Source organism: Crocodylus porosus, unplaced genomic scaffold, assembly GCF_001723895.1.
Source record: "Crocodylus porosus isolate Cpor-Errol unplaced genomic scaffold, CroPor_comp1, whole genome shotgun sequence".
Taxonomy (NCBI): Eukaryota; Metazoa; Chordata; order Crocodylia; family Crocodylidae; genus Crocodylus; species Crocodylus porosus.
Genome location: NW_017728910.1, coordinates 12,527,423 through 12,539,723, shown reverse-complemented (window position 1 = coordinate 12,539,723; position 12,301 = coordinate 12,527,423). Strand labels below are relative to the sequence as shown.

Here is a 12,301-nt window from a genome sequence, read left to right as displayed (position 1 = left end):
GAAGCAGTAAAAATTTTAGCCACGCATATAATGGATTCTGGTTATTAAAACAACAACAACAAAAACACCTATATTGCCTTGTGCCTACATGATGGTACTACTGCTTGTTTCTCTGTCAAAGTGTTTTACAAAGTATCCCTATTAATAGATGGAGAAACCAAGGCACAGAAGTGCCAAGGTCATCCACGTAGTTGGTTAATGGTAAGGTTAAAAAACAAACAAACAAACAAAAAACACCCCAAAACCCCAGAATTATCACAACCTAGAGAACTACAGCCACCTACTCTGACTGTAGTAGAAGAAATATTTCTTAAACCAGTAAAAACAGGCAATGTAAATATTTTACAATTTAATTTGCTGCACAGTCCCATATGAGAGTAATATTAAGCAATACTGTAAAACTGGGATGTGTGAATGCTGAAAAAACAACCATGTTTTAAGGGCTCTACAACTGCATTCTAAATCAGGAGCTGATCAAGACAGAGGATAGAGTTCTTTTTCTCTGAACATCTGCCTCTCAATCCTTGCCACTTAAAGAAGATTGAAAAAGTAGCCTGCTTAAGAAGAGATGTTCAGCTTGAAAACAACAAGGAAACCTCTTAAAACTCCTTTGTGATGTTACCATTTTCCTTCACTATGCATTTGTGTGTGACACATGTAGATAAAATTCCTTTAGGAAACATGCCTTACATTTAAACAGTGAATAATAGGAATGAAAGATGCTTTACAAATTTGTTGACCATGATCTGGGGTGCAGTGATGGAGCCCTTAGGACAGTGGTTCTCAACCTTTTTTTGCACCAGGACCCATTTGTAAACATCAACGGCCAGTCCTCACCCAGTGCCCCTCACTCCTGACCCACTCCCCCGCCAGGCCCCAGTGTGTGGGGGAAGGGGGGCACGGAGGCCCCAAGCAGCCTCTCACAGGCTGGAACTCTGCCAGCCTGCAAGTGAAAAGCCATGATTTCCCATATCTTACTCCTTTAAAAAGGAAAATCCATTTTTAAAGTTTGGTCACAGCCCTTTCTTGCATACCCAGTTCTGGGTCATGACCCACAGGTTGAGAAACACTGCTTTAGAAGACCCCTTGATATATAAAATCATTTCACTTTGTACAATTTGAAATGTGAATCATATCATAGAATCATAGAAAATTACGGTTGAAAGGGACCACAGGAGGTCACCTAATTCAACCCAGTAGGACCATCCCCAACGATATCATTCCAGCCAAGGATTTGTCTAGCTTGGTCTTAAATACCTCCAAGGATGGAGATTCCACAACTTCTCTGGGTAACCTGTTCCTCTACTACCCTCCTTGTGAGAAAGCTTTTCCTAATATCTAGTCTAAGCTTCCCTCGCTGCAACTTGAGACCACTGCTCCCTGTTCTGTCATTTGCTACCACTGGGAACAGTCCAGCTCCATCCTCTTTGGAACTACCCTTCAGGTAGTTGAAGGCTGCTATTAAATCCTGTCTCAGTCTGCTTTTTTCGAGACTAAATAAGCCCCATTCCCTTAGCTTCTCTTCACCCAGCCTGATAAATATTTCTGCTGTCCTCCACTGAACACTCTCCCATTTGTCCAATCTCTTTTGTAGTGGAGGAAAGGGTGGAGAGGGGTGGGGCAAAACTGGACACACTACTCTAGATGTGGCCTCAACAGCACAAAATAGAAAGCAATAAATCACTTTGCTTGATCTGCTGGCAACACTTTTACTAATGCAGCCAAGTATGCCGTTAACCTTCTGTGCAAGACGGTCATACTGTTGGCTCATATTCAGCTTATTGTCTACTCTAAACCCAGGTCCTTTTCTGCAGAGCTGCTGGTTAGCCAATTGGTCCCCAGCTCGTAGTGGTGCATGGGATTGTTCTGTCCTAAGAGCAGGATTTTGCTCTTGTCCTTATTGAACTTCATGAGATTTCCTGTGGTCCAATCCTTCAATTTATCAAGGTCTCTCTGAATCCTAGTACTACTCTTCTGAATATCTACAACTCCTTCCAGCTTGTTGTCACCTGGAAACTAGCTGAGGGTGCACTCCATCCCATCTTCCAGGTCACTGAAGACATTGAAAAAACGCCCCCAGCCCCACGACTGACCCCATTTGACACTGGCTGCCAACTAGACATAAAACCATTGATTACTACCCCCTGAACCCAACAATCCAGCCAGTTCTCAATCCACCTTACAGTCTGCTCATCCAACCCATACTTCCTTAGCTTGCTTGCAAGAACATTGTAAGAGACTATACCAAAAGCCTCGCTAAAGGTATATCATGTTTACTGTTCTCCCTGCATCCACAGAGCCAGTCGTCTTATAGAAGGTTGGTCAAGTATGACTTGCCCTTGGTGAATCCATGCTGACTGTTCCTAATCACCACCTTCTCTTCCAAGTGCTCAGAAATGTATTCCTTGGCCTTCCTGATTTCATCCCTGCATGCCCAAACAATACTCTTATACTCCTCCCTAGTTGTTTGTCCAAGTTCCTACTTCTTGTAAGCTTCTTTTTTGTGTGTGTTTTAGCTCACTGAAGCATTCCCTGCTAAGACAAGCTGGTCTTCTCCTATATTTGCTAGTCTTCCTGCACATCAGGATGGTTCATTTCTGCACCCTCAGTAAAAGTTTCTTTAAAGTACAAACAGTTCTTGTGGACTCCTTTCCCCTCCATGTCTGGCCTTCCATGGGATCCTGCCCATCAGTTCCCTGAGGGAGTCAAAGTCTGCTTTTCTGAAGACCATGGCCCTTACTCTGCTGCTCTTCTTCCTTTCCTCAGGATCCTGAACTCAATCATCTCATGGTCACTGCTGCCCAAGTTTCCATCTACTTCTTCTATTCCCCACCAATTCCTCCTCATTTGTGAGGAGCAAAAATCAAGGAGACCTAGTCCCCCTTTGGCTTGCCAACGTTTGCTCCAGGAAGTTGTGTCCACACTCTCCAAAAACATCCTGAATTACTTGTGTACTGCTGTATTGTCCTTCCAGCAGATGACAGGGTGACTGAAGTCTCCTGTGAGAACCAGGGCCAGCCTGTGATCTGAAAAGCTTCTGCTGTTTGAAGAAAGCCTTATCTAGCTCATCCTCCTAGTCTGGTGGTCTATAGCAGATCCCCACCATGATGGCATCCTTATTGCTCTCCCTTCTGACTAATCCAGAAGCTTTCAACAGGCCTATCTCCAGTTTCATACTGGAGCTCTGCTCAATCACATGGCTCTTTTACATGAAGAGCAACTCCTCCTCCTCCTCTTCTCCCCTGCCTGTCTTTCTTGAACAGCTTCACATCCTATTATTCTCTCAGTAAAGTTAAACAAGCTAAATGAAGTAAATTTACTTCAGTGTCCACTTTGGGTGGCTAGCAAGCCTTGTGCGAGATTACCAGAAACAACTAGTGAATAACGATGAAACCTGCACTGCAGCAGAGTGCATTCCTGGCATAGGACTCCACTATGTCTCATTTCTGTGTTGTAAGAAGAGTCTTTCCTTCCCCATTAAGCCTTGGAGAATTGGGGGCCTCAACTTTCACACAACTTAAACAAAAAAATGCAGCTAAGGCTCCACTGTAATTGATATAAGTCTATTATTACAAGACAAATGGCAACTGGCAATGAAAGAGACAGTTCAATCTGTTACTGAATCCTTGCAATGGTTATATGAAGAGCCTGGGCTCTCCAGTCATAAATCTTTCCTCTTTAAAGTTTTTATTGCTGCTCATGTTAGTAAAATTAGCAAAACTACCTAGTGAAATATAGAGGATGAGTAGCTAGTACATTTCTATTTTCAATTCCACAAACTTATGTGGACCGTAACTGATATGACAGTATAGGCAGAAGGCCGGTCAAGGTAGCACCTTAGAGATTAACTCATATAATAAGGCATAAGCATACCTTGGCAGATGGATGCTATGAATGGACTAGGCTCAGTATATAATTAAGTTGTTAACAAAACATGCCAACCTCCGAAATACCAGAGGTTCCCGAACATTTTCTTATTGTGTGTACCCTCTCCCAAATTTACCAGCTGCCTTTGTACCCCTACCAGCATATATTTTATATTTTAACCTCATAAATGCCAATTATTATTATGAAAATTAACTCCCCTCAGAGAGGTCTTGCATAACTCCAGAGATATGCGTACCAGTTTGGAAACCTATGATCTAGATCATGCCAATTACAAAGGATTACAATTACTATTACATATGTAACATGCATATGTAGGGCTATCAGAGTCATCCCAAGGACACGTTACAAGGTTTTTTGTGGGACAGGGATGAAAAGCAAGTCATTAAGAGTGTATTTCAGAGAGGTTGAACACCTCTAGTTTCTGTTTAGCTTAATAGCATTTGTAGGTCCTCAGCAACTGACGGGGTTAGGGGGAAAAGAGGAAACAAAGCTTTGACTAGATTAGTTGGTTTTAAAGACATGCACTGCAAAGTATTCCCTAAAGTAACCAATCTGAAGCTATTACCCTGTTTTGTAATATTTTCCTCTACTATGAATTGCTGTCATAGCAGGAGGTCATTGGTAGCTCTATGTAGATGAATACTTGGATCCAGCTGCCATCATCAAATGCTAAAAGCAGAGAGACAAGATTGGCAAGGAGATAAAAGAATGAGGAAAGTACTTTTCACAAGTGTATGCTTAAGTTTTCAAGTAGATTTAGATTGAAGTTCTACCAGCTTCTGTAGGAAGCCTGCTCACATGAACTATGTGGCACTGCTGTAAATTACCCAGGATTCCTCTTCTACTGGGAGGCTCACAGGAAGCCAGTATAGCAACAGAAAATGGCACTGGTTGCCATGAGATTATAGCTGATGCACAACTCATTTCAGTGTACACTGTGGTCAGACTTCACCATCAGGCCTCCACAGTGTCACAGCTGCAACATAAGACTTTCAATCACCCGCAGAACTGCAAAGAGAATGCTGCCTATATTCCACTCCCAAGAAGAAAACTCTTAATGCACAATAGTCTATCAGGATAGAAACTGCATCTTCCCCATGCCAGTCCAGAGCACATCATATCCAAAATTTTCAATTAAGCACAGCCATCGTTGCATGGGCTCCACAAACCAGGTTAATATTCTTAACCATTAATATTTTCTCCCGTGTTTAATCCACCAATGTTGCTTTGACCGGGCCTCTTCCCAACTTGCTTCACAGAACCGTTAAAGCCCTAGAATATGGTTGTGACGAGAGATACTTGAAACTAAGGCAGAAGGGATAGGAATGAAAACAATTTATTTGGGGTCAGGCAGTGCATGGAACGGGTTTAATGGCAATCTGAAAGCCACAATATATTGCTATTAAATAATTAACTCACAGTAAATTCAAACTACTTTCAGGTTGCAGAGTTCTAATGTCAGCTGCAAAAACAGAAACTAAGACTGTTAATTCCATAATAAAATGCCCTTTATTTTGTCTGCAGCAAATCTGATACAAAACTTCACCAGTACAGCAACTGAGAGATGCCTGCAGTGTTTAACAGGGCCTTTTACTTTAAAATTACCCCAGCTTCAATTAGACAGTTGAATTGACCAAAACTTTTTTTTTGAATGGAGGTTTTTCCCCACCTAGTTTTTAATTTATAAATGCAATCCTGCCAGACTACAGATAGCAGGTATTGTATAACACTGAAAAAGTGATGACTACTGAAATTCCATTCAAACCTTAAGGAATCAATAGAAAGCAGACAAACCACCAAGATAAAAAAAAAACTCTACCCAACTGTAGAGAGCGGAAATTGCAGAATAACTTGTATTGTTTTCACAACGTCTCTAGTCATTTCCCAGCGAAATGGCAGCTGCACAACCTCATTTTAGTCTCCGAATCTGACCTTGTCCCTCCACACTTTGTACCCACGATTTCCCCATCTACAATGCTGCATGTTTTCTCTGCCCTAGGGAATGGCTTAATGCTTTAAGCATTTCAAGGTAATCAATACTTTTAGAGCTAGAGCTTTGAAATCTAGTTCAGATTTCTGACACGTATGGCTGTGTACACATAAAAATAACTTGGGAGAATTCTCCCAGCTTTTTCTCTACCTGGAGAGTACTTGCCCACAGCCATTTGAATGCTAAAGCCCCAAAAGTGGAGACTTTGCCATGCTGATATTGCATCTCTGCGTGCTCTGCAGGTTTCCTTAGTCAGGCTGGTGACAGATAGCAGCAGTGCATAGGGCCACCCTGACTGGCCGACCCAGACTGCCTATGGTCAGCCTGCATGTCTCTGCAACACAATGCGTGGATTGCAAAAGGGGGTAATTCTGGAGTGGTAGAGTCCAGTGAGTGACATACTGTTTCCCTGCAGGGGGCAGGAGGAGAAGCTTAAGGATTATGTTCTTTTCTAAGAGAAGCCATGGCATGAACAGACATCCACTGTCCCAGAAGAAATTCTCCTGGGAGCAATTTAACCCTGGTTGTTCCCAGGTTATTTTTCTCTGGGAGTGGCTATTTTTACTTTAAGAGAAACAGCCTGAACATGTATTGGTTAGCATGCATCCAGAATGGCACAGATCTGTTCATTAGGACTCTCTGGATTCTACCCCACAGCCAGCTTTGCACTCACCTAACTGTCTTGCAGTTAAGCCCACAATCCGCCAATGAGAACATTGTAGGATACCAGATCAAAGGCTTTTTGGAAGTCAAGGTATACAATGTCAACCTCCTCTCTCTGATCCAGGTGATGAGTTACTAACCTCATCTCCTTTTACGATTAAGGAAGACAATACCTGCCCATGATGAAGCCATGCTGGCCATCATTCAGAATCCTACCTTCTGCAGGCATATCACACAGACTCCTTAATGACTTTTTCCAGGACTTTCCCTGGGATAGAAGTTAGGCTAATTGGCCTATAGTTACCTGGGCCCTCCCTCTTCCCCTTCTTGAAGATGGGCACAACATTGGCCCTCTTCCAATCATCAGGGACCTCCCTGAAGCAGCATGAGTTTTGGAAGTTTCATCAGGGGGTCTGCGATGACTTCAGCCAGCTCCTACAGCGTGCTCAGATGGAGTTCATTAGATCCTGATGACTTACAAATGTCTAGTTTTTAATGGGTCACACACAATTTCTATGGCAATAGTGGGAAGACAGTCATTCCTGCCCTGCTCACTCTGTACCCCAACTGGCATGATTTTTCCCTTAGCCAGATGAAATACCAAAGCAAAGTACTCATTCAGGAGTTCAGTTTTCTCTCGACTGCCGGGAACCAGCTGTCCTGAGTCTAGCAGTGACCCTACGCTCCCATTTGTGTTCCTCCTGTTTCCTACATACTTAAAAAAGGACTTCATGTTGTCCTTGATTCCTGTTGCCAATTTAAGTTCAGTTGCCACCTTAGCCTTTCTAATCTGTTCCCTACAAGGGCAGGGCATTGTTGTATAGTCTTCTTTGGAGCCTGTTCCAAGCTTACATTGTTTGCATGCCTCTTTCTTAGGCAGACCATGGATTTCCCTGTTTAGCCAAAAGGGCTTTCCAGCCCTTCTGGTACCTTTCCTCTGCATGGGAATGGACTTCCTTTGTGCTTCAAGGATAGTGTCCTTAAGGAATGACCACTCTTTATGCACTCTTTTCACCTTTGGTCCCTGGTTCCTACAGCGCTACCCCTACTAGTGACCTGAGTTTGTTGAAATTTGTATTTCTGAAGTCCAAAACTTCAACCCTGCTATCTAATTTGTCTGTCTTGTGATGGACAGTGAACCTAATGGTTTCATGGTTGCCATCACCCAAGCTACCCTCTACATTTAAGTTGATCACCAGGTAGTCTCCTTAGGTCAGAACCAAGTCTAGGAGAGAATGTTACCTCTGGTTGGCCCATGAACCTCCTGAGCCAGGAAGAGCTCTTTGATGCAGGTCAGGAAGGAACACGGCCAATCTGACTTGGCCGAGCGCTCCTCCCAAGAGATGTCTGGATAGTTGAAGTCACCCATGATGACCATGTCCCATGCACATGAGGCCTCCATCAGTTCTCGGGCAAACTCTAGATGGAGTTCCTCCCTCTGGTTTGGTGGTCTGTAGTATACAACTACAATTAGGTCTCTCTCACCACACCCTTGCCTTCAGCTTGACCTGGAGGGTTTCAAGCCATTCTTCTTTGGAGCCAATGTCATCCTCCAAGGAGGTCTACTGCTCCTTCACATCGAAAGCTACACTTCCGTCTTTCTTCCCTACCCAGTCCCTTCTATGCAAGGCATAGCATAGGTATGAATTAACTGCATTAAAAACAGCCATGCATATTAATCTTAACATAGGCAAGATTTGAAAGTAGAATTTGACCCCCTATTCTGAAATTTTGCTATCAGCAGACACATTATGAAGTTATTCGTACATTATAGAAATGCTCCATTTTTAGATACTTTTAACATTTGTAACAAGACTCTATATGACCGGGTTTTAATGGGGAAAAGCAATTTCTGTCCCTGCATTAGGCAAACACTTGCATTCCTCTCTCACTAATGTTGAATTTGACTTACTGCTCATATTGCCCCATTACCTTCATTCTAACCAAAGAGTAGCAGTTATTTTAAGTGAAATTCACACTAGTATAATGAGACTGCACCAGGCTGAGTCTGTAACATGAGCTCCACTGCAGCCAAAATAAAAGTTGGAGTCTAACAAAAGTTATGGAGCAAAGGTGGAGCAAAGTCAGATCAAGTTGGGAACTTAGCTTTAAGTCTGCTGCATTTAAATGAAGTCCTGTTGGAATGTGACAAAATCATTAAATTCTCCTTCACTTGCACTTAAATATTTTCAGGTGGATTATAGGAGGATACCTCGTAGCCAGCTAAGAATAAACTGCACCCTCATGCCCCAAACTGTTGTAATAATACTGCATGGCAATAACTTGAACCATCACTTAAGGATACCTTCAGAAGATAGTGGAGAAGTGCACCAAAGTGTGACAAAACAATATATCTTGTTGGCCTAATAAAAAGGTAGTCCCAATTGCTTTCTCCTCCAATATGGCTACAATCTGGATACCATAAATCAATATAAAAATTCTTTACTGAATTCAGAGAGGTCATAACACTTTGGTCTAGCTTTTCTACAATTAAACTGAGATAATGCAAACCTACCTCAACGTAACTAGAGTGGAATTCTTCTATCTGCCACCTATCCAAATCTGTTAGTGAAAAAGGACCATCAAAACTTCTCTTTCACATGGCTAGAAAAAGACCAAACCTAAAGTTTCAGGCTTTATTACCGTAGAACCACAATGTGATTAAATCCTAAATGATTGAAATATAGCAGAAACCATTATTATAGTATTTACACAATCCTTTGTCTAAATCAGTCTTACTAAGAGACTGACTTAAAGAAAACTTAGCAACAATACATCGTTTCCATAATTCTGCAGACATTTACATAGTGAGAGCTAAAGCAGAATGCCAATTCATATTCCTAGCTATTAAAAAACTCACTGAAGATTATTAGATTGTAAAGTAGCAAATAAAGGAAAAATACCACAGTGAAGTCAGAGACACTATAAATTGCACAAACTTGAGCCCTTTATTTTGTTAACTTTAGCATTAATTGCAACATTCCATAGAATACCAAGTTCCCTAGTATATTTTGCACAATCCCCCCCCACCAAAAAGCAGCCTTCCCTCTGTCAGATGCATCATGACAACAGCCCATTATGAAATATCTGTGGCATTAATTACTCACTCCAAACTCCACTGAGTTTGGGTGCACATTATTTGTAAGGATAGAACAACAGATGAGAGGCAAATTGATGGAGAATGCTGGTGAGAAAGATCCAATATATTAAGTGAGCACTGGAAAGATTTCTACTGTACTCTTAGCAGTGAATTAAGATAAGGTTGATATTCCACCCAAACTGCTGGAATCAAACCACCAATCAAGCCAGCATTTTTTTTTAAATGAATATAGATGAAGCTATGCCATAACCAATTGAAAACCAGAACACGTTGGAATCCACGTCTAACAAATCTGAGATTAATTCACGCATCTGAACACCTAAAAAAGATAATACAGTTGATCATGTGTACACTGCACATGAGCCAAATGGGACTCACCATACTGGCAGCGAGGACCCTGAAATCCCTCTGGACATTGGCACATCTGGGATCCTTCTTCAGAGCATTTCCCTCCATTGAAGCAAGTACCTACAGTGCACAATGCTGAGCGAGGAATAAAACACCACACACACAGAACAACACACACAAAAAGAAACTTCAGTGTGGAACTCTATAAAAAATACATTTCCAGAGTCATGTGTCAATTGTAACAGGAACCTCTGAATCAATCATATGAATCAGGGTTTTTTCATTAAACAGAATGAATTGTCTGATGATAAAGCTTATTCTAACTAGTATATTGAGATCATGGCCTCATTCAGAAGAGCACTCTAATAATATCTCACACACACACACAACTTATGACCTTACCTTTGTTTGCTAAGTGGCATGGTCTAACTTCAAGGTAGTTTAGAGGGTGGAAAGCAGGCTGGCAAAATTGAAAATGCTAACAGTCCACAGGAAGTGTGATGGAAAGGTACAGGACTTGTTGTAGCATAATGCAGAGTCATTTGGAACACAGTACTGCATTTAAAAAGTTCATTCAATAGCCAAAGATAGATGAATCCCCATCATCTAACATGCAATACAGAACCAGCGGAATGAGAAACAGCAGCTGTGATTGTGAACATAACTGATTATAAAGGCAATTCACTTACTCTGATACCGTAAATTCACAGTAAGTCCTTTATTTTTTCAGGAAATGAATTTGACATTTCCAGTTTAAATTAACTAAATTCCTTTTATGCTTCAGATTCAGTTATAGATTTTAAAGTCAGTCTTTAATAGTGTTTATAGTAATAGGACTACAATAGAATCAATGAAGCAAATGGGGTACCTCAGACACTTCTTTGAAAAACGAATGCAACAAGCAGTACTGTGCAAGACACTATTTTCTTTAGTATCTTTCATGCCAAGCAGAGGCCAAAGTCATCGACAGAAAATATGGTTGCTGAGAAACCAAGCAGCCATAATAAAGAGAATTCATCTATATTGATCTCCTGGCTAATACAGGCCAAGGGGACTTTCCTGAATGAACTCACATTGAAACCAAAACAGAGCATATCTTTTAGAAAAACATCCAATCTGGATTTTAAAAACTGCAATTAACGGAATGATTCCTCATAACATTGGGGGCATGAGCTTTAGTAGTACTAGAAAACTATTCAAGGTGGGGAGCACTGACATGGAGAAAAACAACCGTGGCCAACTGAGTGCAGTGATGGATTTAATAGATTTCATAGACATTAGGGGCTGGAAGGGACCTCGTGAGATCATTAAGTCCAGCCCCCCTACCATAGGCAGAAAGTCTGCTGGGGTCAAATGATCCCAGCAAGAAAACCATCCAGACACCTTCTGAACAAGTCCAGAGTAGGTGCTTGCACCACCTCTGGGGAGAGTCTATTCCAAACCCCGGGTGCATGGATTGTAAAGTTCTCTTATGTCCAGTCTAAAAATCAGCTTTCCAGGAGTTTGTGGCCATTAGACCTTTTTATCCCTTGGGGAGCCCTGGTGAACAACTGTTCTCCCAGATCCTGATGTACCCCCGCTTATATACTTCATAGTATGGGAAACAAGCAGGAATAAACTTACCCTCCTGCTAGCTGATACCAACCCGGACATAGTGGGGAATCACTGAAATGTGGTGGGACTCAATGTATGACTGGGTGGTGAATGTTAAGGGCTATAGGCTGTACAGGAGGGACAGGATAGGAAGGAAAGGTGGGGGCGTGGCACTCTATATGAAGGAGGAGTACACAGCCTCGTCAATTAACAAAGAATCAGAGGAGGGGCACAGCGAAGTGCTTTGGGTTAGAATACAAGGCAGTCGAGGGGAAAGAGACTTAACGGTGGGAGTCTACTACAGACCTCCCAACCAAGGAGAAGAGCTTGGCCAGGGATTCTTAAGTCAGCTCACGGAGGTAATGAAGTCAAAGGATGTGGTCATCATGGGGGACCTGAGCTTTCCGGACATCTCCTGGGAAGAGCAGTCAGCCAGGTCTGACCGCTCACGTAGGTCCCTAGCCAGAATGCAGAACCTCCATCTAACCCAAGAGGTGCACAGCCCCACCAGGGGAGACGCCTTGTTGGACCTGGTGCTGGCCACAGGAGACGACCTGGTGAGGGGGCTGCGGGTGCTTGACCACCTGGGCAACAGTGATCATCGCCTGCTAAAATTCACCGTCCAGCGCAAGGTGGCAAAGGCAAGCAGCAAGGCAGCAGCCCTAGATTTCATGAGGGCGGACTTCAATGAGCTAAGGAGAATAGTCAGGGAAGCACTG

The 12,301-nt window shown here is 42.4% G+C and overlaps 1 protein-coding gene across 3 annotated transcripts in view; it reads right to left on the bottom strand.

Annotated features, from left to right (window-relative positions):
* The window catches only part of LOC109308411 (multiple epidermal growth factor-like domains protein 6), a 291,549-nt gene that overhangs the window by 276,673 nt on the left and 2,575 nt on the right, over window positions 1–12,301 (bottom strand). For all 3 annotated transcript variants that reach the window (XM_019532693.1, XM_019532694.1, XM_019532696.1), the window contains exon 3: window positions 10,020–10,124. In XM_019532693.1, the coding sequence (XP_019388238.1) occupies window positions 10,020–10,124 (105 nt within the window). The remainder of the gene's footprint in view (window positions 1–10,019; window positions 10,125–12,301) is intronic.